This window comes from Hemitrygon akajei, chromosome 9 (assembly GCF_048418815.1).
Source record: "Hemitrygon akajei chromosome 9, sHemAka1.3, whole genome shotgun sequence".
In the NCBI taxonomy this organism is placed as follows: domain Eukaryota; kingdom Metazoa; phylum Chordata; class Chondrichthyes; order Myliobatiformes; family Dasyatidae; genus Hemitrygon; species Hemitrygon akajei.
In genome coordinates this window covers 88697687-88723763 of record NC_133132.1, presented here as the reverse complement: position 1 = coordinate 88723763, position 26077 = coordinate 88697687, and the positions used below count along the sequence as shown (strand labels likewise).

The 26077-nt window shown below is 39.8% G+C and overlaps 1 protein-coding gene across 1 annotated transcript in view; it reads left to right on the top strand.

Moving 5' to 3' along the window:
* Positions 1-26077, top strand: part of LOC140733322 (uncharacterized) — a 340527-nt gene that overhangs the window by 113793 nt on the left and 200657 nt on the right. Inside the window, exons 13-15 of the mRNA XM_073056501.1 lie at positions 11794-11817; positions 16937-16981; positions 17328-17381. Coding sequence (XP_072912602.1) covers positions 11794-11817; positions 16937-16981; positions 17328-17381 — 123 coding nt within the window. The remainder of the gene's footprint in view (positions 1-11793; positions 11818-16936; positions 16982-17327; positions 17382-26077) is intronic.

The window sequence follows — 26077 nt, the reverse complement described above, 5'->3', positions numbered from 1 at the left end:
ATCAGGTTTAATATCACCGGCATGTGTCATGAAATTCGTTAACCTTGCAGCAGCACTACAATGCAATAAATAATAATAAAAATAAAACATGAATTATAGTAAATATATATACAAAATAGTCAAATTAAATAAGTAGAGCAAGAATAGAAATAAAACAGCAGTGAGTTCTGTGTCCATTCAGAAATCAGATAGCAGAGGGGAAGAAATTGTTCCTGAATTGTTAAGTGTGTGCCTTCATACTTCTGTACCTCTTTCCTGATGGTATGAGCTGGGTGATGGTGGAGTCCTCAATGAGGACACTGCCTTTATGAGGCATCGATCCTTGAGGATGTCCTGGATATTATGGAAGCTAGTGCCCATGATGGAGCTAAGTTTACAACCCTCTGCAGCCTACTTCTATCCTATGTAGTAGCCCCCTGATACCAGATGGTGATACAGCCAGTTAGAATGCTCTCCACAGAACAACTGTAGAAATGTAAGTGTGTTTTAGGTGACAAACCAAATCTCCTTAAACTCCCAATGAAATATAGCCACTGTCGTGCCTTCTTTGTAGCTGCATCAGTATGTTGAGTCCAGGTTAGATCATCAGAGATATTGACACCCAGGAACTTGAAATTGCTTAATCTTTCCACTTCTGATCCCCCTATGAGGACTGGAGTGTGTTTTCTCATCTTATCCTTTCTGAAGTCCACAATGTTCTTTGGTCGTACTGATGTTGAGTACAAGGTTATTGCTGCAACACCACTAAACTAGCTGATATATCTCACTCCGCACGCCCTGTCAACACCATCTGAACTTCTGCCAACGACAGTTATATCATCAGCAGATTTATAGATGGCACTTAAGCCATGCCTAACCACACGGTCATGGATGCAGAGAGAGTAGACCAGAGGGCTAAGCACACAACCCTGAGGTGTGCCAGTGTTGACGTTGACTGTCAGCGAGCTGGAGATGTTATTACCGATGCAACCAGATTGTGGTTTTCTGGTTAATAAGTTGAGGATCCTGTTGCAGAGGAAGGTACAGAGGCCCAAATTCTGGAGCTTTTCAATCAGAACTGTGGAAATGCTTGTATTAAATGCTGAGCTGTAGTCAATGAACAGAATCCTAACATATGTATTTGTATTGTTCAGTGACAAATACTTGGGAAACCAGGGATTCTGTCCCTAGTGGGAATGAGTGGTCATAGGGAATACAGATCATATGATCATAGGTTTGGATTTTCTATATGAAATCAGAACTTCAGAGATCACTAAACTGTACCCCCTCCATCTCTCCCCAAAGCCATTCTGCCATGTTACTTTCGGTTCCTGGGAGATGATCCCCACTTACCTTGATATTCATAACTTTCTATCACTCTGCCTTGAAAGTTTCAACAACTAAGGATCCATATTGCTCTAGGGCAAAGAATTATAACTATTTACAAGTGCCTATGTAAAGAAGTTTCTTCTCTTCTCAGTAAAATGGTCAATTCCTTATCCCAACACCAACTTCCCAACTTCCAGAGTCTATAGTGAGAAGAAACATAATCTGTGGAGCTCTGCATTGATAGTTTTTCATTTCTCTGGTAGCAGAGACTTCAGTGATACTTAATCTACCCAGAAAGGCACAAGCTGTTTTCAGGCAAGCTCACCCTGATCCCAATCTCAGGCCTCTGTTGCGACAGCTGGACTGCTCAAATATAGCATTCCTTTAAGATTTTGCCAGTACTCTTGTTGAGCTGCAAATTTGCAGTGCTGTTCACTGTCTGAACAGCAGGCCACAAGGAGAAACTGGAAGAAAACTCTGTGCAAAGGCACAGCAATAAGCATAGATTAAGCTGATAAATCAGGAGATTAAAAGCTTTGAAGCAGCAGCAATATATCAACAACGTTGCGGGTATGAGTAGCATATTGAACAGTTCTACCCAACTCTTAGTTACTTTGGGGTGGAATTTTATTTAAAATATAAACTCCTCCTAAGCACGCATCCTTGAGTTGTGCCAGTGGTGATTGTCAGCAAGGAGGAAATGTTATTTCCAGTCTGCACAGACCATGTCTCCTGGTCAGGAAGTCAAAGGTCCAGTTGCAGAGGAAGGTACAGAGGTCCGCATTTTAGAGCTTGTTGAACAAAACTGAGATTGTGTTGAACCCTGAGCTGTAATCAATAAGCAGCAGCCTGATGTAGGTATTACTATTGTCCAGGTGATTCAAGGCCAGTGAGAGCCGGTGAGATTGTATCCACTGTAGACTTATTGCGGCGATAGGCAAATTGCAGCAGGTCCAGGTCTTTGCTTAGGCAGGAGTTGACTCTAGCCGTGACTCTCAAAGTACTTTATTACAATAGATGTGAGTGCAACTGGGTAATAGTCCTTGAGGCAGCTCACCCTGCTCTTCTGCCATTGGCCTACAAAATCATCATCGGATGGTGCAGGGATTTCTACATGTATAGTTTTATTCTCCCTTTCAAAGTGTGCATAAAGGCATTGAGCTCATCAGAGAGTGAAACATTACAACCATTTAAAATGTTAATTATGCTTTGTAGGAAGTAACAGCCTTCAAACCCTGCCAGAGCTAACATGCATCCAATACCATCAACAACTTCAATCAGAACTGTTTATTCACCCATAAAATAGGCTTCCATTGGTTGTACCTGTACTTCCCATATAGTGCTGGATCACCAGTAATGAATGCCACAGATCTAGCCCTCAGCAGACTTTGAATCTCCTGGTTTACCCATGGCTTTTAATGTGGGTATGTCCTGTGTCCGGTATGTTCTCGAAGGCATACACCCATCCACACAGTTCTTGATGAAGTCAATAACAACTGTGGCATTTGCATTCAGACTCGAAAATGAATCCCTGAAGTTGTCCAGTCCACCAATTTAAAGCAATTCATAATTCCTTGATAGTGACATCATTAGTGTCATAAAGAAGGCTTTTGGCACTTCGGCCTTCATAAATCAAAGTATTGAGTACAGGAGTTGAAATGTTATGTTGGAGTTGTTTAAATAATCGATGAGGCTTAATCAGGAGTATTATTTGCAGTTCGGGTCATCTACCCACAGCAAAGATGTCAATAAGATTGAAAGGGTGCGGTGCAAATTTACAAGAATATTGCCAGGAGTACAGGAGAATGAGTGAAGATTTGATAGAGATGTACAATATTATGACGGACATAGATAAGGTATATGCAAGCAGACTTTTTCCACTGAGGTTTGGGTGAGACTAAAACTAGAGGTTATGAGTTAAAGGGGAAAGATGAAATGTTTAAGTGGAACATGAAGGGAATCTTCTTCACTCAGAGGATGGTGAGATAAAAGTGTGGAATGAGCTGCCTGTGGAAGTGGTGGATATCATTTCAATGACAATATTTAAGAGAAATTTGGATAGGTACGTGGATGGGAAGGGTTTAGAAGGCTGGGTCCAGGTGCAAGTTAATGAGACTAGGCAGATTAATAGTTTAGCATGGACTGGATGAGCTAAAGGGCCTCTTTCTGTACTCCAGTATTCTATGACAACAGTAAAAAAAGACTGAATGCACGGTTTGTTATGTGTATTTAAGAGCTTTGCACAGGAACCAATGCCAGTTTCATTTGAAGAATGATATTCTAATGCAGGGGTGTCAAACTCATTTTAGGTCACGGGCCGGATTGAGCAAAATGCAGCTTCATGCGGGCCGGATCAGTCGGACGCATGCGAACGCAGCTTTTGTTGCCTCCGTTTTTTCAGCCTGCTCTCATGTGTCTCAGTCTCTGCTATAACTACAAAGTGTTTCACTTTACAAATTCCGTTTCTTATGAAGAAGACTGCCGAGCAAGACTGCCGAATAAACACTAAAAACCCTGAAAACCTGGTACCTGAATAAACTCAGCATTAGCCATATCATATGCCATAGGCGCTTCGATTACTGGGGCCAGCTTTAATAGTAATTAGATATTATCTCGCGGGCCAAAGATAATTCCACCGCGGGCCGGATTTGGCCCGCGGGCCTTGAGTTTGACACGTATGTTCTAATGTGTGTGTCAAGTTTATGAATCTGAGTCTTCCTGCATATGTTAATACCAAATCTGAAAGGACGCAAACTTTGCTCCATGATCTTCCTCCATGGTACAGCTCTTAAAATGACCATTTCCAAACCTTCAGTTCATGGGCCCTGTTCATTGTCTCCCTGGTGAGTGATGGAGACAAATATCACTCTGATAATCAGTGGAGCGAGTACCATCACAGATGGACCTCTGGAATTCTGGTTATTACTGTGCAAGGACCCATTAATAGATAACTTTGGGTCTGTCGGGAATGAATCAAGCCATGACTTCACTATCACATTTCCACAGCAAGCAAGATAGGTGGTACATAACATTAACCAATGAAAACCTCCTTATATATTCAAGTCCTGTTCCATTTCAAAAGTAAATACACCCAGTGGCCACTTTACCAGTTTCAGAAGGTACTTAATAAAATGGCCACTGGGTATTTTTCTGTACATCAAGTCAAGTCAAGTCACTTTTATTGTTGTTTGGACCATAACTGTTGGTAGAGTACACAGTAAAAATGAGATGATGTTTTTCAGGACCATGGTATTACATGACACAGTACAAAAACTAGACTGAACTACGTAAAAAAAAAAAGACATTCATGGTCTTCTGCTGCTATAGCCCATCCACCACAAAGTTCAATGTGTTGTGCATTCAGAGATTTTCACCACTGTTGTAACATGTGGTTATTTCATTTCCTGTCAGCTTGAACCAGTCTGGACATTGTCCTCTGACTTCTTTCATTAACAAAGTGTTTTTGCCTACAGAACTGCTGCTCACTGGAAGCTTTTTTGTTTTTTTGCACTATTCTCTGTAAACTCTAGAGACTGTTGTGCATGAAAATCCCAGGAGGTAACAGTTTCTGAGATACTCAAATCACCCAGTCTGGTACCAACAATCATTCCACGATCAAAGTCAATTAGATCACATTCCTTCCCCATTCTGATGCTTGATCTGAACAACAATGAACGTGTTCGCCATGTCTGCTGCCACGTAATTGGCTGATTTAATATTTGCAATAAAAAGTGGGGGTAGAGATACACCTAATGAGGTGGCCACTGAGTATATGTATACAGGAAAATCATTATACTATAGCAATAGAGCATCATAAATTTGGATGATTGTATTACAGTTTGAAGAAATGTATTGTGCATATTCAGTGATACCAACTGCAATCAGCTTTCAGATGAGATTATCATTGTATATTAAAGAATTGTGTAACTGATTGAAATGACATTTGAATAATTTTTAAACAGTACAGTACGAGTACTGTGCAAGAGAGATTTGGAAGTGTTGGCTCATTAATCTAAGAAATTAATATGCAGGTACAGAAGTTATTTGGAAGACAAAGCTTTGTTGACCTTTAGTTATAAGGGATGGAGTACAACAGAAGGGAAGTATTGCTGAAATTATACAAGGTATTGATGGTACCAGATCTGCTGAAGTATCTCAGAATGCAGTGCAGTTGTGCTCTTCATCTGTGAGATATTTTCCCTAAGTGCAAGGTTCGTGGATAAGGAAAGGGTTTAGGAAGTGGAGAAAAAGATGGGATTTCAGGATTGGGAGAAAGGAAGTGGAGTAAAGACAGATTATTTTCTGGAGCTGACCATAGCTCCTGCAGCTCCTCACAATGCAGCACATCAGATGAATAGCACAGCAGCACTGATCTCTGAGACACTTGTTCGTATGTTCCCAGAAGGAAGAGGGTGTGCCAAGGGAGGGAGTCGGCCATGACTGCCAATCAAATCAACATGCAAAAATTGCATCCAAACTTTATTGCCCAAATATATTGAGTGAATTCAGTTTTATGTGTTCATTTATTTATTTCCCCCCCACCACCACAGAAATTCCATGAGAGTGAAGGTTATTCCATATCTTTTTTTTGGAGTACTGAATTGTGAATTTTGTGTAGCCTCCGTGCCCCCAGTTTACCCCTGTTTGCCTAGGATGAACAGCCATTGCCCCGCCAATAGTGCAATACTTCGGTATAAATACGGAGTAATGCCCCCCCAGTACACACTCGCAATACAAATACCAGACAATACACCCAAAAGTGAGTAAATAATTGCAACTTTATAGTTATCTCTTAGTGATGGGTTAGTAGAAACAGATAATCTAAAGGCGCCAAATAAATAAGTTTATCAGTTTGTGCACATAATATTTTAATACGTTGGAGCTCTCGCCTCCAGTTCTATCTACAATGACCTTCCGAGCCTTTGGCCACTGTCCAAACCTCCGATGTCCAGTATTTGTCGCTCTGAAACTGCTGTCCGCTCCTAACACGTCTGTCCTCCTCGCTCTCCTCCTGAAAAAGACCGCAAACTCCCGCTCAGCTTACACATATAAGATAGCATAACAATTCTCCATTGGTTAATTTCCCCCTTATCGATGGTCATAACCCAAACATACCAGGCACAGAAACCCATTACAGCATTACAGAGAAGCCATTTCATTATAACAATATAGAGAAGCCATTTTGTTAGCCTGAACAGTTAGCACCACTGTTACTGGTACTGAGAGTCCTACATTTGTATGGGTGAACTTCCCTTACCCAAATGGCCATAACATGGAGATCACCTATACTGGAGTAATACAGTATGAATTAAATCCTTTGACTCATCGTGATCATGCCATTTCTCAGCACCCAGGCCTGAGTTAATATATTACAAATGTTTCTTAAATATTGTGTGAGCACCCACCTCTAACAACCTCCAGTTCAGGTAGTATGTTCCTCAAATCCTTTCCTCCTTATATTAACCTCTGGTTGCAAACTCTCTGCTGAGTAGAAAAAGATTTTCTCACTGCCCACCCTGACTGTGAATATTCACACCTCATTCAAGATGCTCTCAAACTTTTCTTCTCCATGAAAACAAACCCATCATATCCAGTTTTTCTTAACAGCTGAAACGTTTCATTCCTTGCCACATCCAGGATAATCTCCTCTGCACCCTTTCTAATGCCATCATATCCTTAGTATAATGTGGCAGTCAGATCTGCAGGTAGGACTTCAGCTTTGGCCTACTGAATGTTTTACATACTTATACCATAATCTTCCTGCTGCTAACACTCAGTGACCACTTTATTTTATTTTATTTTAAAAAATTTTTTTTATTAGTTTTTCAAAACATTTTACAAAATTAAAAACCCCAAATCCCAATGAGGAGCATTAATACAGTGCAAAATTAAGCATACAATAACAATATGCTACAAAGGAAGAGAATTTAACAAAAAAGCACCTAAATTAAAGACAAGTGAGCTTAGTGTCCTCCCCAAGCCCCACAACACAAGAAAAAAGCAACATCAACTCCAGACCAACCACCACACAATATAGAGAGTATAAGTCAGGACAGTCAAACTCCCAGACTGTGAATACACTTAGCAACAGAGGATAATAATGCCTACTACCAGAAAAAAAAGGGAGCTGAAAGCAAGGGACTGAAAAGAAGAAAAAAAAAAGAAAAAAAAACCCTAGTCAAGAGGAAGGTTATGAAAGTAATCGATAAAAGGTCCCCAGACCTTATGGAACTTTAGATCCGAGCATAAAAGGTAGCAGGCATATAAAAAGTCAAGCAGTACAATAGCAGTCTGGGAGCAGAGATGTAAACATAGATTCGTAAAGTCAAAATATAAACATGTCCTGAGCAATAAAGAGAAACAATAAATACAGTGAGTGATGTTGGAACTGGAAAACCCACCCCATCCGCACAACCCAAAACTAGATGGCTACCAAAACAAGTAGCTAGCTCTACCAAAAAAATTAACCCAAATACAACTTCCAGATCTGTGTCATTAACAACAGTTCCGTATAAATACTATAGCAAATAGTAACTAGTTTATGCACTAGAAAACATAACTACAGATTAGAACACCTTCTGCAGAAATATAAAACTTAATACAGAGAAAATCGGAAGACCAAAACTAACCTACCCATGAAAAATTATAGAAGAGTAAAGTAAGAGAAAGGGGAAAAAAAGGTAAGAAAGAAAAAGAAAAAAGAAGAGGAAGGGGAAAATTATAAATTCAAGACGAGTATTTATCAACCATTTACAGAGAAGGGAGAAAAAAATTCAGAGATTAGAAAAAAGGGGTGAAGAAAAGAAAAAAAAAGATAAAATAAATAAGTATTAAAAAAAAGGAAAAATAAATCAGCAATTAAACTGTGAACCACAAACAGGGAGGCCTTCACTAAAGACTTCGAACCTCCAAAACAAGTTAGAGTTAGTTGTAGAATTCTGTAGGTAAAGTTATACAAGAATAAAAATAGATTACACACACACCAAATCCTGGGAGAGATTGTCAACAGCCCTTAAAGTTTCAGTGAATAATGTCTGAGTGATTCAAGTGAAGTCTGAGTCCAGAAAAAGTAATTTTACTACGAGGAGTACTTATCCACCATTTTAGGAGGTCCGATCAAATTCCGAAGATGACTGGATAGCCGGAAGACTTGCCACAAACGCTTCAGCTTCCTTCGCTGATTTGAACCACTTGTATTTCCCGGTATTAAGCTTGATTCGTAGATCGGCAAGATTGTGAAGAGAAGGTTTGAAACCACGATCAAAAAGCACTTTCATTGCGCCTTTAAACTCAGCGCGCATCTTTAAGGTCTGGGGTGCAAAATCTTCCACAAAGCGAATGGTTGTATCCTGGAAAGGAAAAGACCCCCTGCGACGCGCCTCTACAATCAGACTGTGTTTTACCTGGTATTGATGGAAACACAAGACTACTGGTCGTGGACGGGAGCCCAGAATTCCGGGGGGAACGTAAACTCTGTGTGCCCGTTCGAGCTCGGGCGGCTTCGGAAGCAAATCTTTCCTGAATATCTCACAGAGAAACTCGGCGAAAAACTTCACGGTTGATCCCTGTTCGGTCGCCTCTGGCAATCCAAGAGTTCTGAGGTTGCATCGCCTGCTGCGATTTTCAAGATCCACCATTTTGGAAAGAAGTTTGTTAGATTTTTCCTTTAAGCTGGAACAGAGAGTCTCCAAGTATCAAACACGACTTTCTAAATCTTCAGAAGTCGAATCGATGCGAGATAAGTGTTCAGCATGTTTGTCCACTTTATCGTTGATCCGATCTAGTTTGTCTTCTAACTGTTTGAAAGCGGTTTTAAATTCCTTTAAAATTTCGTCTCGGAGCTTTCCGAGCACAACCAGAGTCTCGTCCAACGGGGTCATAGCTTCTTTTCTCCCGGATTTAGAACTCTTGCTAGACATTGTAAGTTAGATATATTCACAGGCAAGTAAGAGATACCGAAATAATTCCTAACTAAGGTTTAAAAAATGGAGACATTTAGTGCAAAGATAGCGACAGTAATGGAACAAAAGTTCGGAGCAGCTAAACAATCGCCATCTTACCGGAAGTCCTCCGTGACCACTTTATTATATACACCTGTACACCTGTCTGTTAATGCAAATATCTAATCAGCCACTCATGTGGCAGCAGCTCAATGCATAAAAGCATATAGACATGGTCAAGAGGTTCAGTTTTTGTTCAGACCAAACATCAGAATGGAGAAGAAATGTGATCTAAGTGATTTTGACAGTGGAATGATTGTTGGTGCTAGATGGGGTAGTTCGAGTAACTCAAAAACTGCTGGTCTCCTGGGATTTCCACACACAATAGTCTCTGGTGTTTACAGAGAACAGTGGGAAAACAGAAAAAAACAGCCAATGAGCAGCAGTTCTATAGACAAAAATGTCTTGTTAATGTAAGAGGTCAAGACCAGACTGGTTCAAGCAGACAGGAAGAAAACAGTAACTTAAATAACCACTTGGAAACTGAACTCCTTTTGGACTCAGGCTGAACTATAGAGGACAGGGAGGAGGTATGGCCCCTGTATACATAGCAGGCCCACCGGTATGCAGTATGTGAACCAGGTCCCCAGCACTGGGTAACTAACCATACTGCCTCGTCGGCAACCTCGGGAGAGAAGAAGGCCAGACAGCAAATCCGAAGTGAAATGCCTAAGGTGGCTGGACATCATTGAACATCCTTCCGGCAGTCCCTGCAGCCAAGCTGGTGCCAAATGTATTGCTTCGTAAGCTTTCCTTTGGCCGACACTGGTGAGGCCAAGAGGGGGATCTTGATGACTGGGCATCTCAGGATCTCCATACCTTCGGCTTGTGAAGGACCCATTGTCCTTTGAGACAAACAGATGCCAAACAACAGTGGTATGCAGAAGAACATCTCTGAATGCACAAAACATAAGTCCTTGAAGTAGATGGCCTAAAGCAACAGAAGACCATGAACTTACAGTCAGTGGCTACTTTGTTAGGTATAGGAGGTACCTAATAAAACAGCCACTGAGTGTATTTTGTGACTGGGCTCATGAAAACAGGTGATTAAGAAGGCTACTGCCTTCAGGTATCCTTGAATCCTGTATGGATGCCTCTGTTCCTTAATACCTTGGAGGATCTTACCATTTATTGTCCATATCCTAACCATTATTAGTTCTGCCAGATCACAACCACCCACCATTTTTCAGTACTTAATTATATTTGCCATAGGTCTGCCATCTTCAATATTGTTCCATAGCAGAATGCCACCTTCAGTATTAGTAACACCATCAGCCTTCATTTGCCACCAGCAGCCCTGTGAACTTACAAATTATATCTCCTACATGCACAAGTAAGACAAACAGAGTTCCAGTACTGATCTTTATGGCATACTGTTCATTTCTATTTACAGAAATACAGTTTCTGTTTACAGAAATAACTCTTGACTAAGACCCTGTGTCTTCTATCACTAAGGTAGTTTTGGAAGTGATTTGCCACAAAATTACCCTGAAATCTCATGGGCTTTAATATTTTGGATGAGATTCCCAAATGGGACCTTTTCAAAGAAGTTATTGAAATCCACATAGTCTACCTGAACTCCACTACGTGAATGTAAAGCTCAGTTAAATTAGTTGGACAGGCCCTCCCCTTAATAAGTGCATGTTGACAATAACTGCCTGAACAAGAATGCTTTCCTTTTGATTCTCCAACTAATGATGTAGATTTACCTGTCATCACCTGGTTTATCCCTGCTGTCCTTCTTGAACAAAATCATAATATTTGCTGCACTCCAGTTAACTGATATCTTTTGTGTGGTCAGAAAAATATTGGATATTTCTGTCAGTGTTCCAGCAGTCTCTGTCTTTGCCTCTCTGTAATTGGTGATACATTCTGTAATGAGAGATTATCCTGTTAAGAGAGATTTGATAGGGTAGACATCTAGAATCTGTTCTCTCAGGCTGACCACACTCCATTAAGGAATATGGTAAGAAGATAAGAGGTTTCTTAGTAACCACAGAGATGAGAAAAATTCTTTCATGTTTGGGCAACCTTGTATTTCTCCAGGGTAGGGGTTTGTGGCTACCCATTTATTGTGATCATTCAAGACTAAGTTATTTTTAATATAACTAAATCGAAAGATCTGTAAATTGGGACAAAAGTGGGTGAAGTTGAAAATCACTGTTCTGAATAATGAACAATGTCTGTTTCCTGTGTTCAAAGAAAAAAAAGATAGAAGCCAAATAAGAAGTGCTAATGAAAATCAATTGAAAAAGAACCCAAAGTTTCTGGAAACTGATGTTAAAACAAGCAATGCTGGAAGCATTTAGCAGATCAGACAACACCTGATACTCCTTATGCAGATGATGTCTGACCTGCTGAATGTTTCCAGCATTTTCTCTTTTCATGCCAAATGCTCAACTCTGGCTTGTTCTCTGTATTATCTTTGTTATATGAATGTATAGACATATATCTCTCAAATGTAATCAATTCCTTTTATTTACAGATTAAAGGAGCAAAGGGTGAACCAGTAAGTACTCGACATTCAACTTTGAAATGGCTGCCTAGAATTAGTCTTAAAATTCAAAGAATATTTGTAACACTTCAAATTTCAAGCGTAGTAAAAATAATCTTCAAAATTGCTACTCACTACTCAACCAATGATTGTGGTCAATATTTTGTTGACAGGTTATAGTTAGAGTCGTACAATTGCCTATGTACCAAGGGATTGTAGGGAAATGATCCTCACTGGATGTTTGTGTATACGTAAAATCATGCATTGGAAAGGTTGTTTCACAGACTGGAAGGCTGTGTATAGTAGTCACGTTCTAACAAATGATATTGAAACCATTGTGCTTTTTCAAATGTATCAATGAACAAATTGGGATATATGGAATTATTCTAATTTTTATACATGGCCTGGAAATGCAGAGAGCAGAGAGGATGTTGACAGACTCTTAAGAGGGCAATAGAAAGAGACTGGTGATATATCCGAGCCTATACAAAATCTGACAGATCTATGAAGTGATACTATAGTGGAAGAATTATTTATAACTGTGGTGAACTACATATACCTGTCTGGACACGCCCCCCCCCCCCCCCCACTGACTGCTCCTGTGGCTCCTCCCACAGACCCCTGTATAAAGGCGATTGGAGGCACTGCTCCTCCCTCAGTCTCCAGGATGTTGTGTGGTGGGCTCTTGCTGCTGACGGTGCTTTCTTCCAGCTAATAAAAGCCTATCTCGACTCACATCTCCGAGAGTTATTGATGGTGCATCAATAACAAATTAAACAACTTAAAGGAGACACTAGAACAGACAGAACTGTGATACAAACCCAGAAGACTGAAGGTTGGAAAGCTATAGCAATAGTGCTTGGATTCCAGTTAATGGAGCCATCAGTTAATCAGAACAGCTGCTAACTTGGGACAACTCTAAAAGAACAAAAACAAATCAAGAAAATAGCTGGGATTCTCTTCACTTATTTGGAATACTATGCCACGTAATTGGGTCAGAAAACTGTTGCCGAATATTTTCTAACTAGCATCAGTCGCCTGCACTTGTGTGTGGCTGTTAGACACTACACCATGCTTAGAGCGAACAGTTTTTAAATAGTTGCATGTTGGTGTTCAAAAAGCACCGATTTTTGTCACTAATAAACAGTAAGACAGTTTAGAACCTTTTGCTCACTGTGGTTTCAAGTGTTCAGACTTGGAGATGCCAGAAATGACTGGAAGTGAAAATAATTCAAATTCACAACTTCAACAAGTTAGGAACTGTGATGAATTTGAATGTATCAACAATGATCAGGAATATTACAATGAATATGAAGATTTGGAGGACAAAATCATCAAAAGCATTGTTTGAAGGCAGTCCAATATCTGCATTAGGTGTCCCTATGCTGGTTTTGTTCATTTACAGTCTATCAAAAGAATATGTCAACACACGCTGAATGAATTCCTCCAACGATAACTATTAAGAACTAATACAGTTTTATAGTACTGCAGTAGTTTTGGTAATGTTCTAACTTATTCTATATTTAATTTAAATATATAATTTGTTACTCAGTTAAACAGTAGTTTGTCTTTTTTGGACCTTTTAAACTATTTCCATGAAACTTCAGCTAACTGGGACAACCAATTAATTGGGCTAAAATTAACCAGAAGCTGCTGTGTATGGTAGTGACAGGAAAGTAATGCAAATCTTTTATCAAAAGTGGTTAGATTTCAGTTGATATGCTTTGGCTGATTCAGAGCACAATACCTAAGAAAAAAGTGGCAAAAACTTCGGAGGAAAATGTGGTGAACTACTTATACCTGTCTGGACACCCCCCCCCCCCCCCCGCTGACTGCTCCTGTGGCTCCTCCCACAGACCCCGGTATAAAGGATAAAGGCAATTGGAGGTACAGACCCTTCCTCAGTCTCCAGGATGTTGTGTGATGGTCACTTGCTGCTTGTGCTTTCTTCCAGCCAATAAAAGCCTACCTTAACCCACGTCTCAGAGTTATTGATGGCGGGATCAGAAAATAGATGATCTAGAGTGGTGACAAGGGGAAAGACTTCAGTTACATGGGGAGACTACTCTCCACGTATTCTGTTTAGAGCAAACAAGGTTAGGAGCAAGATTGAGAATGAGATTAAATAGTAACTAGGAAGTGCTAATAACCAGAGAACAAAGAGTTAAGATAAGTCAAAATGAACCAAAAGCAACAACAAGTATTCCTAAACAATGAGGTATTACAATTTCATGTGCACCTGATGAAGGGTAGGAGCAGTAGATTTAACAACTTTTAAAGCCATGGTCTAAAAAGAAATAATTTTCAGGTCTGTGAGTTAAGGTGTGTAGAATTAATTAAGTAGGTCTTTCAAACAGCCCTTTGCATAAGATTCTCTTCCTCCTTCTGTGCATATTTATTAATCTTTAAATGAGGGAGTAAATCAGGTACCCAGGATCAAGATAAGATGCTTCCATTGTTTGAGTCAAGATACTGTATTTCCATTGTTAGAATCTGTGCTTTAGAAGCTAAAAATAATAACATTCAATCCAGACTATTATTTAATTTGGGAAGGATGGACAGACAAATGAAAATTAAAATCATAAATAATGACACAACTCATGGAAAGCAGATCAGAGGCAATATCCTGAGGGATGGAACAGAGTTAGACTGACAGACTGAATGAGAGAAGTGACCAGCTCAGAAACTAAAACTTGCAAAATAGTTTTTTAAACTCCATTACTGAGGCAGTGCCAAAACATTGTAAACAATGTATGTATTCATGATGTGACTTCGATGCATTGAACTTTAAGTACCAACAAAACTCCTCTGAGGTGGTTATAATACACTTAGGCTATTGGCAGCATTGCTACGATGCAAATTAAATGGCACAGATCCAGGATCATCTAACCACTCACTCCTTCATTTATTTCCAGAAGCTGACGCCTTTCCATTGATACATAGCACTTTATATATCACTGTACAGTGAGGATGTAATTAATACATTTCAAGTATACTGATCAAATCAATTTTTTTAATATTCTTGGCATGGTTTACTTCCTTATTTTGTCTTTCCTGTTCCATAAATATAAGATTGAGTCTGAAATATATGTTACAGCACATGTGTTTATCCCAATAGCGCCAGACTGGTGTTAGTGATTCACATGCACCACTCTTACACCACTTCATTCTCATTATCTTTGTGTATCCCAGACCTTCATTTGCATACCTAGATTCCCATTTGATTTGTCTATCCTATTAATGTCAGCAGCTGCTTGTCATAGAAATATACACATTTTCACCACTCTATCCACTTCAGGTATCTGCAGAATTTTCAGTTTGTTTTGTGAAAGACAGCTTTACATTCACACAGTGGCCACTTTATTAAATATACCTGTTCACCTGCTTGATAATGCAAATATCTAATCAGCCAATCATGTGGCAGCAACACAATGCATAAAAGCATTAGAACTGGGAAGAAATGTGATCTAAGTGACTTTGACCATGGATTGATTGTTGGTGCCAAAAGGGGTGGTTTGAGTATCTCAGAATCTACTGATCTCCTGGGTTTTTCACGTGCAACTGTCTCTAGAGTTACAGAGAATGGTGCAAAAAACTTCCAGTGAGTGACAGTTCTGTGGGCAAAAATGCCTTGTTAATGGAAGAAGTCAGAGGAGAATGGCCAGACTAGTTCAATCTGACAGGAAGGCAACAGAAACTCAAATAAACATCCGTTACAACTGTGGCATGCAGAAGAGCATCTCTGAATGCACAACACATCGAACTTTGAAATGGATGGGCAACAGCAGCAGAAAACCACGAGATAAAGGGGGTATATAATACAGTGGCCAATGAGTGGATTTTGGTCTCTCATTTTAGATAAAATTACAAATGTAAATATCTTATCTCTGTCTGTTTCTCCAAAGCCCATGATAATTTAAAATATCTCTGCTAGCTTATCAACCAGCCTTACTTTTATAAAAGAAAACAATACAAAGACTGCTCAAAATATCAATGATTCACCAAAATTAGTGAAAGCACTGTCCTGAGACCAGTACAGTTCTTGCCTGGTATGTGTATCACAACATTTTTCGTCTAGTGACCAATTTCAGTTTTCCAATTTTATTTGTGGCTAATTCACATCTGTTATACATCCTTCCGGTCTTTCCTTCCATTGCTATTAAATAGACAGCTAATTACTACTTGTACAAAAACAGGAATACAGCATCTATGAAACAATTTCTGCTTTTGTTTCAGATTTCAGCATCTGCAGTTTCATTTGTTAGACAGTTCCCACTGTCCACTTTCCACCATTGCTGATCATTTCATTTTTATTTATTCAGAAGTACATCAAGGTAACAGACCTTTCTGGCCCAGTGAGCCTGTGCTGCTCACTAACACTCATGTAACCAACTAATCTACTAACTTGTACATCTTTGGAATGTGGGAGGAAACCAGACCACCCAGATGAAATCCATGTAGTCACAGGAGAATGCACAAACTCCTTACAAAGACTGGCGGAATTGAAGTCCAGATTGTTGCACTGCAATAGCGTTATACCAACTGCTACATTGCGCGATTGCCAAGATCATGAGTGTCTTTCTCATCATAGATCTCCAAGTTATGGTTAATGGTGGAATGTTGACTGCTTCTCCATTTTAATTCCCCAAGGATATTGAATCTAATTGTAGCAATCTTAGTGCCTCTGGTACCTGGAGTAATCTGAGGTCATGTGAGGTTTTACTCTACATTAGACAAAGGAAGACTTATAGCATTTGAAACTGAGGAGACTCTGAGTGGTCTATCAGCCAGAAGCAAGTTGAATAATAGAGGTGGTTCTAATATCTGGTTTGAAGACCATTATAAATTGAAAATAATTGTAAGTCTGTATTCTTGGGAAAGAAGAAGATCGAAAGATCAGAAAATACTTGGAACACTCTGCGTGTTACACTTTGTGGATTTTAAGGAAAAAGAATAGGCTGTTCACTGTCTTAGACTGTAGCTTTATTGAATTAAATCTAATTTTGAAGTTATACTTCAATGTGCAGAACTTGCCCACCTGAAAAAAACAGTTGCTTAATCATCTTTACCATTGATTTTTAGCTCCATCTTAGCTCTGAAAAACACCTTCTTATTCAGACCAATATTTTTGCAGGGGGAGCCTGGTGCCAGAGGCCTTCCAGGAATGCAAGGAGAAAGGGCAAGTATACTTACAATATTCTGTTATTCATTGTTTACATTAAATATTGATCATTGTACCCACCCACCTTCTGTTTGTTTATTTCATTGTAAACCCTCGACACAGAGTTACCGATTTACATTGCAAGTAATCCTGAGGGTTACTTCATATGATTTCTCATTTCTCAAAAGCCTACCAATGAAACGAATTTTTACCAAACTTTTATACTCAATAATATGATTTTCCTTTAAGTTACTCATAGTATGTTGTGGAGATTAATCTTATGTTTCTGGAAACCCTGGGGTATTGGGAATGCTATCATGACGTTAAATCAGAAGAACTTTGACAAATACTGTTTGTCTTATAGGGTTTCGAAGGACCCCAAGGCCTTCCAGGGCAAGCAGGAATAGAAGGCCAAAGGGTAAGTGAACTTTAAAAGCAACTGCTAGGCTTGGTTGAAGTTGGAAGATGGAATGGACATATCCTTCAATATAATGTACCAGCAGTTAAGAATGAGGAAATTTTGAAAGTGACTGAATCTTGTATAGTAGATTAACACAGTCTGTTAGCATCATGGTTAAGTTGCTAGATTAGAAGCTCATTGAGATAGAATTTGAATGCCACCATATACAAACTGGGGAATATAAGTTCAAGAAATAAACCAAGTCTGAATTGACAGCTAGTCTCTAGAAGAGTAACTATAAACTCTCAGAGATTGTCATGTGAACCCACTCAGTTCATGAATATCCTTCATGGAATGAGATACACTGTTCTTACCTGGTCAAGCCCATGTATGGCTTCAGACCCATCAGTCAGGTTGTGCCCTAATTACTTGTCAATTTAGGAATAATTAAGGATGGATCATACCTGCCTCCATTGCCAGCAATATTTACATCTGCAAATAGTACAGAGTACTTCGTGAACTGATTGGTGTCATTGAGACATTCCTTGGTTTATATAATTTGATAGTGCAAACTTCCTGAAAAGTCTATTATTTTACCATCTACTGATGTATTATGTATGAAATCAATAGTGATTTGCACTATTTATTGCACTATGATTTTGAACCAAGTTAGATGAACTAATTTGTTGATGAAGACATTCAAGAAATGATATAGCACATATTAGGAAAGTCCATTTGACCTGTAAACGTTTTTGATAGTTTTCTTTTCTAGCTCCCCTTAACCAATTTAAGTGTTGCTCTGAATTTCTAGCCTTTGCAGAATTTCTTGTGTTTATGATTTGCTGCCCATTAAATCAATAGATTATTTCCATTCACTTTCACTTGTATTATCACTCTCTTCATGTGAACTTTAGCAAGTGCCTGCTGGAGTCTGTGAGAAGTAACAATCACAGACATGCATTATCCATCGTATTAGCTTCATCCCCAAATTACTCAAGCGGTTTCTAAGAATGACTTTCTCGTTGTGAGTTCTTGCTGAATGTCACTGATGATGGTGATGAGGCATTACTCAACAGTGTCTGAATGAGCTTGCCTTGTTATTTCTGACTGATTTCCTGCAGTGTTAATGTTATGAAGTATTGCCACAGTTATTTGCTTTGAATAGCATTTGTTGAATTTAGAGCTTACGTTTGTATTTCATTGCTCAGCCTGTTAATGTAGTCTGGTATGATACTGAGAATCATTGTCACTCAAGTTAAGGTCACATGATGATTTGTTACCAGACTGAGAGCATTTTATTATCTGTGCAGTCAATCTTTGGCATGAATTAAAATATAAGGTGGCATATTTCATGAATGGAGAAGATTGACAAACCCTTTACTCGTGTTAAAAGTTTGGAACGAATAAGTACTATGTAAAGTCTGGGTAGGTTTACAATTCACCCAACATTTGGATGCTGTGGGTGCTGATTTGTTTCCAGTTTGTACAAAGTACATTGATGCATACACACTGTAAGTTGTGGATCATCTTAGGAAGGATGTTAATGTGTCCACTTGGAAATATGAAGAGTGTATTGTCCATGGCACCCCTAGTTTAACATTAGCATCTTCATCTTGGAGCCTAGTGATGCAGAAAACTTCATGTGTAAAACACCATGTGCAGGATCAGGCATGAAGGACTGTTTCAAATACATGAATGTGAGTAGCTGATGGATTTCTACAAAGTCTTGCTTCAAGTCAGCCAGTCAGTGTATGATGCTTTGCAACTTGTTTGCATATTGCATCCAGTGATGTGGGTGCAAACACTTTTATCTTTGCATCTGTGTGTACATGTACTTGTGCATGTAACAATAAACTTAACTTTTACTTCAAGAGGGTATTATATCAGGAACTACCAGAGATTGTCCTGAGTTCAAGGAACCTGATGACTTTTATCTTCAATCCTTTTTAAAGTGAGACAAATACAAAGAGCACTGTTTCAAATCAAGGTATTGAGCCACGTGATTCTGGTGGACATTAAAGGAGTAAACTTCTTTCAAGCCACAGTGCATCTCTGAGTTTTCAGGAGAAAGAGGATGAATATGAGGATGCTATCATCTTTGGTCTCGGCACTGTTACATATCACGTTATTGTGCAAGAGAAAAGATATATGTTGGTGTTGTGCACTCTGTTTGTGTGATGTATGTACCATGGTTGAATAGCTGATTGAGTATATATGGGGGCATGAAGCTTCAAGTAGTCGGATTGTATATGAGGGTCTGGTGCAATGGATAATTGTTGGAGGGCAAGTAATGGGGATGTGGTGCATTGAGCAGTATCTAATGCTACTGTTGCAGTTGGTGAGGTAACGTGTGTGAAAATGAATCTTCTGGTCTGAACAATGTGGATGGAATACAGTACTGTGCATCAATCATGTCCTGGATCACTCATCTCACTGGTGTTTTTGTGGAATTTCTCTTGATTCTTCACCAAAGTTATGATAGGTGATTGGAAATATCGTAACAGGTTTTCAAACTTTGTCTCCCAAGTAACATCTCGTTTGTTGCTTGTTGCCTCCTGTGTGTAACACTGGCAATTAATGTAACATCAGCATTAGTAATGGGTTGGAGATTGAATCATGAAAGAGAGGTAGAGGAGCCTAACATTTGGCACAGTTTAGCAGTTATGATTGTCGTATGTTTAATGAGGATGAACTTCTACCATAGAATCACTGAAATCTAAAGATACTGCTATGTTTGCGGGTGTGAATTGGGATGATATTTTTGCAGGGAAATGTACTATGGGCATGTGGTCGATGTTTAGGGATATCTTGCAGGATGTTAGGGATAAATTTGTCCCAGTGAGGAAGATAAAGAATGGTAGGGTGAAGGAACCATGGGTGACAAGTAAAGTGGAAAATCTAGTCAGGTGGAAGAAGGCAGCATACATGAGGTTTAGGAAGCAAGGATTAGATGGGTCTATTGAGGAATATAGCGTAGCAAGAAAGGAGCTTAAAAAGAGGCTGAGAAGAGCAAGAAGTGGGCATGAGAAGGCCTTGGTGAGTAGGGTAAAGGAAAACCCCAAGGCATTCTTCAATTCTGTGAAGAACAAAAGGATGACAGGAGTAAAGGTAGGACCGATTAGAGATAAAAGTGGGATGATGTGCCTGGAGGCTGCAGAAGTGAGCGAGGTCCTCAATGAATACTTCTCTTCGGTATTCACCAATGAGAGGGAACTTGATGACGGTGAGGACAATGTGAGTGAGGTTGATGTTCTGGAGCATGTTGATATTAATGGAGAGGAGGTGTAGGAGTTGTTAAAATACATTAGGACGGATAAGTCCCCGGGGCCTGATGGAATATTCCCCAGGCTGTTCCACAAGGTGAGAGAAGAGATTGCTGAGCCTCTGGCTAGGATCTTTATGTCCTCGTTGTCCACAGGAATGGTACTGGTGGATTGGAGGGAGGCGAATGTTGTCCCCTTGTTCAAAAAAGGTAGTAGGGATAGTCCAGGTAATTATAGACCAGTGAGCCTTACGTCTGTGGTGGGAAAGCTGTTGGAAAAGATTCTTAGAGATAGGATCTATGGGCATTTAGAGAATTATGGTCTGATCAGGGACAGTCAGCATGGCTTTGTGAAGGGCCTAACAAGCCTGATAGAGTTCTTTGAGGAGGTGACCAGGCATATAGATGAGGGTAGTGAGGTGAATGTGATCTACATGGATTTTAGTAAGGCACTTGACAAGTTTCCACATGGTAGGCTTATTCAAAAAGTCAGAAGGCATGGGATCCAGGGAAGTTTGGCCAGGTGGATTCAGAATTGGCTTGCCTGCAGAAGGCAGAGGGTTGTGGTGGAGGGAGTACATTTAGATTGGAGGTTTTGTGACTAGTGGTGTCCCACAAGGATCTGTTCTGGGACCTCTACTTTTCATGATTTTTATTAACGACCTGGATGTTGGGGGTAGAAGAGTGGGTTGGCAAGTTTGCAGACGACACAAAGGTTGGTGGTGTTGTAGATAGTGTAGAGGATTGTCGAAGATTGCAGAGAGACATTGATAGGATGCAGAAGTGGGCTGAGCAGTGGCAGATGGAGTTCAACCCGGAGAAGTGTGAGGTGGTACACTTTGGAAGGACAAACTCCAAGGTAAAGTACAAAGTAAATGGCAGGATACTTGGTAGTGTGGAGGAGCAGAGGGATCTGGGGGTACATGTCAACAGATCCCTGAAAGTTGCCTCACAGGTAGATAGGGTAGTTAAAAAAGCTTATGGGGTGTTAGCTTTCATAAGTCGAGGGATAGAGTTTAAGAGTCACGGGGTAATGATTCAGCTCTATAAAACTCTAGTTAGGCCACACTTGGAGTACTGTGTCTAGTTCTGGTCGCCTCACTATAGGAGGGATGTGGAAGCATTGGAAAGGGTACAGAGGAGATTTACTAGGATGCTGCCTGGTTTAGAGAGTATGGATTATGATCAGAGATTAAGGGAGCTAGGGCTTTACTCTTTGGAGAGAAGGAGGATGAGAGGAGACATGATAGAGGTGTACAAGATATTAATAGGAATAGACAGAGTGGACAGCCAGCACCTCTTCCCCAGGGCACCACTGCTCAGTACAAGAGGACATGGCTTTAAGTTAAGGGGGGGGAAGTTCAAGGGGGATATTAGAGGAAGGTTTTTCACTCAGAGAGTGGTTGGTGCGTGGAATGCACTGCCTGAGTCAGTGGTGGAGGCGGACACACTAGTGAAGTTTAAGAGACTACTAGACAAGTATATGGAGGAATTTAAGGTGGGGGGGTTATATGTGAGGCAGGGTTTGAGGGTCAGCACAGTGTTGTGGGCTGAAGCGCCTGTAATGTGCTGTACTATTCTGTGTTCTATGTTTAGTATGACCATCTCTGCTACATATTATTCAGGCAATGGAATGTGTCTCAGCTCTTTTAAAGAACAATTTACTTAATCCCAATCAATGTCTTTTTCCCCTACTCTTCCAATTCTTTTCTCCATGAGATATATATCTAATTCTCTTCAAAATCTGCTTCTGCTAACATAGCCAATAGTTCCAGCCGCACATTCTGTGAAAGTGTTTCTCTCCAGATTACTTCTATGCTTTTCCCATCTCCAAAATCATACAGCAAATAATTTCAGATTCTCCAGCCCATTCTGTGGAGGCAAAGGAATAGTCAAGGCTTTGAGTTGTGAGTCTGTATTGGGACTGAGAGCGTACAGGGGTGACAACCAGTAGAAAGAGATGAGGGGGCGGCCTTAGACAGGTGATAGGTACAACCAAGTCAGCTTGGAGATGATCAGCAAATGGAACCAGGTGGAGGTGGGAGAGTCACCTTATTTAGAAGATTCCAGCATCAGCAGCCTTTTGTTTCTACTTATTACCTTCTAGCTGGTGCCCCTACACCTGCCCTGCTCTCTCCCCATCTGACTCCACCTGCTTTCTTTTAATTGTTTTCTTACCTGCCTCTTTCAATCACTCACCAGCTACTGCATTCTGAATCCACCCCTCTCACCTGCCAGCTCCTGCTTAACCCTTCCTTCTCACCTCTTTATACCGGTTATTTTCTCTCTAGATTCTCATCCCTGATGTAGGGTCTCTATCCGAGACATTGTCTATTCTTTTTTCATTACAGATGCTGCCTGACCCACCATGTTTTGCTAACAGGTCCAACATATTCCAGCATCTCCAGTGCCTCTTACGTCTTGGATTCTGATATGCTTTACTAATGACTTGGTTAATTTGTCCCATCACTGTCAGCATTGTTTGATAGGGTCATAGAAAGATGCAGGAATGTCAGCCCACTGAGACCATGGCATGTATTTCATGAGCTACGGTGTAGGATGACTGTATCAGGATTCATATCCATTGGAATATGTGTAAGATTTACTTTGCTTTCTCTGCTTTATAAAGATTTCATTTGTTCAATAATAATTGTGAGTCATAGGGATAAAATTAATTAGCTTGCATTAACTAACAGTTACAAATCAATAATGTCAGGGAGCACCACTGGACACCACCATTTATTTTTTATGCTTTCTGTGAGAGCAGCTCCCCAACCAGAGTGCAGGATCATAAAATCGTCGATGTACTGTATGAAACCAAACAATTTTTGTCCTTTTGTATCATATAGTATTACCTATACTAGTGAGAATGTCTCAGACTTGTGAAGCATTTCCAAAACAGAAATTGAACTCTCCTGGTGATGACAGCTCCTTATATGTATTTATAGTAACTCTGCCACAGATCAGGAAAGGTACCAGAAATTTAATCTGAGTGGTTCATAAATTACAGCTTCAGTTTGCAGTGTACAAATGAATTGGAAAAAATACTGCTTACAGGAGTGTTCACAGTAGTTCTTAAATTATTATGATTTCAGGTTTTATTTTTAGAAACTCTTGGATAGGCACATGGATAATAAAAAAAATGCAGGGCTATGTTGGAGGGAAGGGTTAGATTGACCTTAGAGTAGGTTAAAATGTTGGCATAACATTGTGGGTCAAAGGGCCTGTACTGTGCGGCAATGTTCTATGTTCTAGTGTAATTTTGTATTCAGTGGAGCAATGTGCATAAATGTGTATCCTGCTATGAATAATAAAATGATGTAATGATGTAAAATTTTGATCAGTGAAGTCTAATTACAATAGCAGCTGTAATGAATTGTCTACATGTGACATATAAAGAAAGGGCAATTGGATGAGTGACTTGGAGTCAACAAGTTTCTCAGCCAATTGAGTCAACAATTTGAAAACCAGAGGAGACAGATTAGGACAAAGTAATCATAATACAATATCTTTAGGAGTATCACGTGATAACTAACATTTAGAAAACATCTTAGTCTGAAATGTTTTCTTTATAATCTGGAAAATAGAGTCTGTAATTGTTTTAACATGACAAAAGTGCTGAAGTAAACTAGCCCACAAGATTTTGATTGCTAATTTTTTCAGTTAGTTATTCATTAAACCTGATTATCTAAGTATAGTGTGTTTGCAGCTGTAGGAATCTTCCTGGCTGAAGGTCAGAAAAAGAACAGTTTAAAGTCACAGCTTCCCCTATGAGTTTTTTTTTATAGTGTTAAACTGATACCCACCCGGCTCCCATTCACACTGTGTTTTGGGTTTTGACTTGCCATAGTTTAACATCCTCATTCTTGTTTATAAGTCCATCAATAATCTCTGTATCTTCAGCCCTCTAACCTCCTGAAACTATCTTGTTTTTTTGACATCTTCAAATTAATTATTCAGTACAGGTGGCCAAACTTTAAACTGTTGCAGAATTCCTTCTCTAAATGCCCATTCCCTGAATCTCCTTTTCAGTCAAGATTTAGGATTCCTGTCCTATCATATCATTAAATATTGTGTGTTTGGGATGTTTTACAATGCTAAAGGCTGTATATACATGTAAATTGTTTAAAGTTGCTTTTTTATTTATGAGTATAGCTGATTGTTCGCGTTATTGTATCTAGAGTCATGCAGGCACAGCACAAAAACTAGCTCTTCAGCCCACTGAGTCCATGCCAAACATCAAACACATTTTTACATAAATCCTATATTAATCCCATTTAATTCTCACCACATTCCCAGCAATTCTTGCCAATACCAGATTCTAGCACGCACCTCCACAATATGGGTAATATACAAAGTTCAAAGCAGTCTTGAGATTTGTCTCCTTAGAGGCAGCCATAAAAAACAAAACCCTTTTGACAAAGACTATCAAACACCCAGTGTAGGTAAAAAAAATTGTGCAAACAATAAAAGTAAGCAAATAACATTTAGAGCTGAAGTTCACGAAAGTGAGTCCACAGCCATGAAGCCAGTTATCACTGCAGTCAATTCAGGAGCTCATTAATTTCAGGACACAGCTTTAGTTCAGCATAGAGTAAAGTTCGTAGTGCAGCGAGCTGTATACTTGCCCAGCCCTCATCTCTGACCCCCAACACCCTGACCTTTTCCATCTGGCCCAGTGATTAAATCAGCCAAACCTCAGGTCATTCCTCGCTCTTGGACCCAGCCCCTGTTGTTTCAATAGGCTCGTGGGCCTAGGCCTCGCCCATCAATTCAGCCCATCCCCAACTTTCCAATTCCGCTAAATTGTTGAAATTTTAATCGTTACCTTACTCTTGGGACCAGGCCCTACTGCCTTGACTCTGCCTTCCTGCTGCATTAAAATGCCTCCAAGCCCACTCTTAACGATGCCCAAACATTGGCTCATTTCCCACAGTCAAGCCCAGGACCTGCTACCTTGATTCATGCCATGCTGCGACTATCCTGCACCTTCAAGACTTCAGTTCACATCTCAATAATGCCAGGTCATACAGGTAGTTCAACTACTGAGCTCCGAAAGAGACATTACAGGCTATTGAGTGCGGAGATCATATCTGAGGAAAAGTGTGATTAACAATTGTTCATAATTTAGTTTATTTTGTCTGCTACCAGCAAGTCATTGTATGCTTCACCATGCCATCTTAAACCAATTCACCTACACAAAGATTTTTGGGATGAGGTAGGGTGAGAGAAATCCAGAACAACCATAAGAAACTCACATGGTCACATGGAGAACATGTGAACTTCACATAAACAGCATGCGATATTGGAATTGAACCCAGATTGCTGCAGCTATGGAAAATCAGCTTTACAATTTGTCATGCAACATACAACATACACATACAGACCTTAATATTAAAGATATTTAGTTTTGTAAATATGCCCCCTATGAATTACTATCTCAATAAACCTT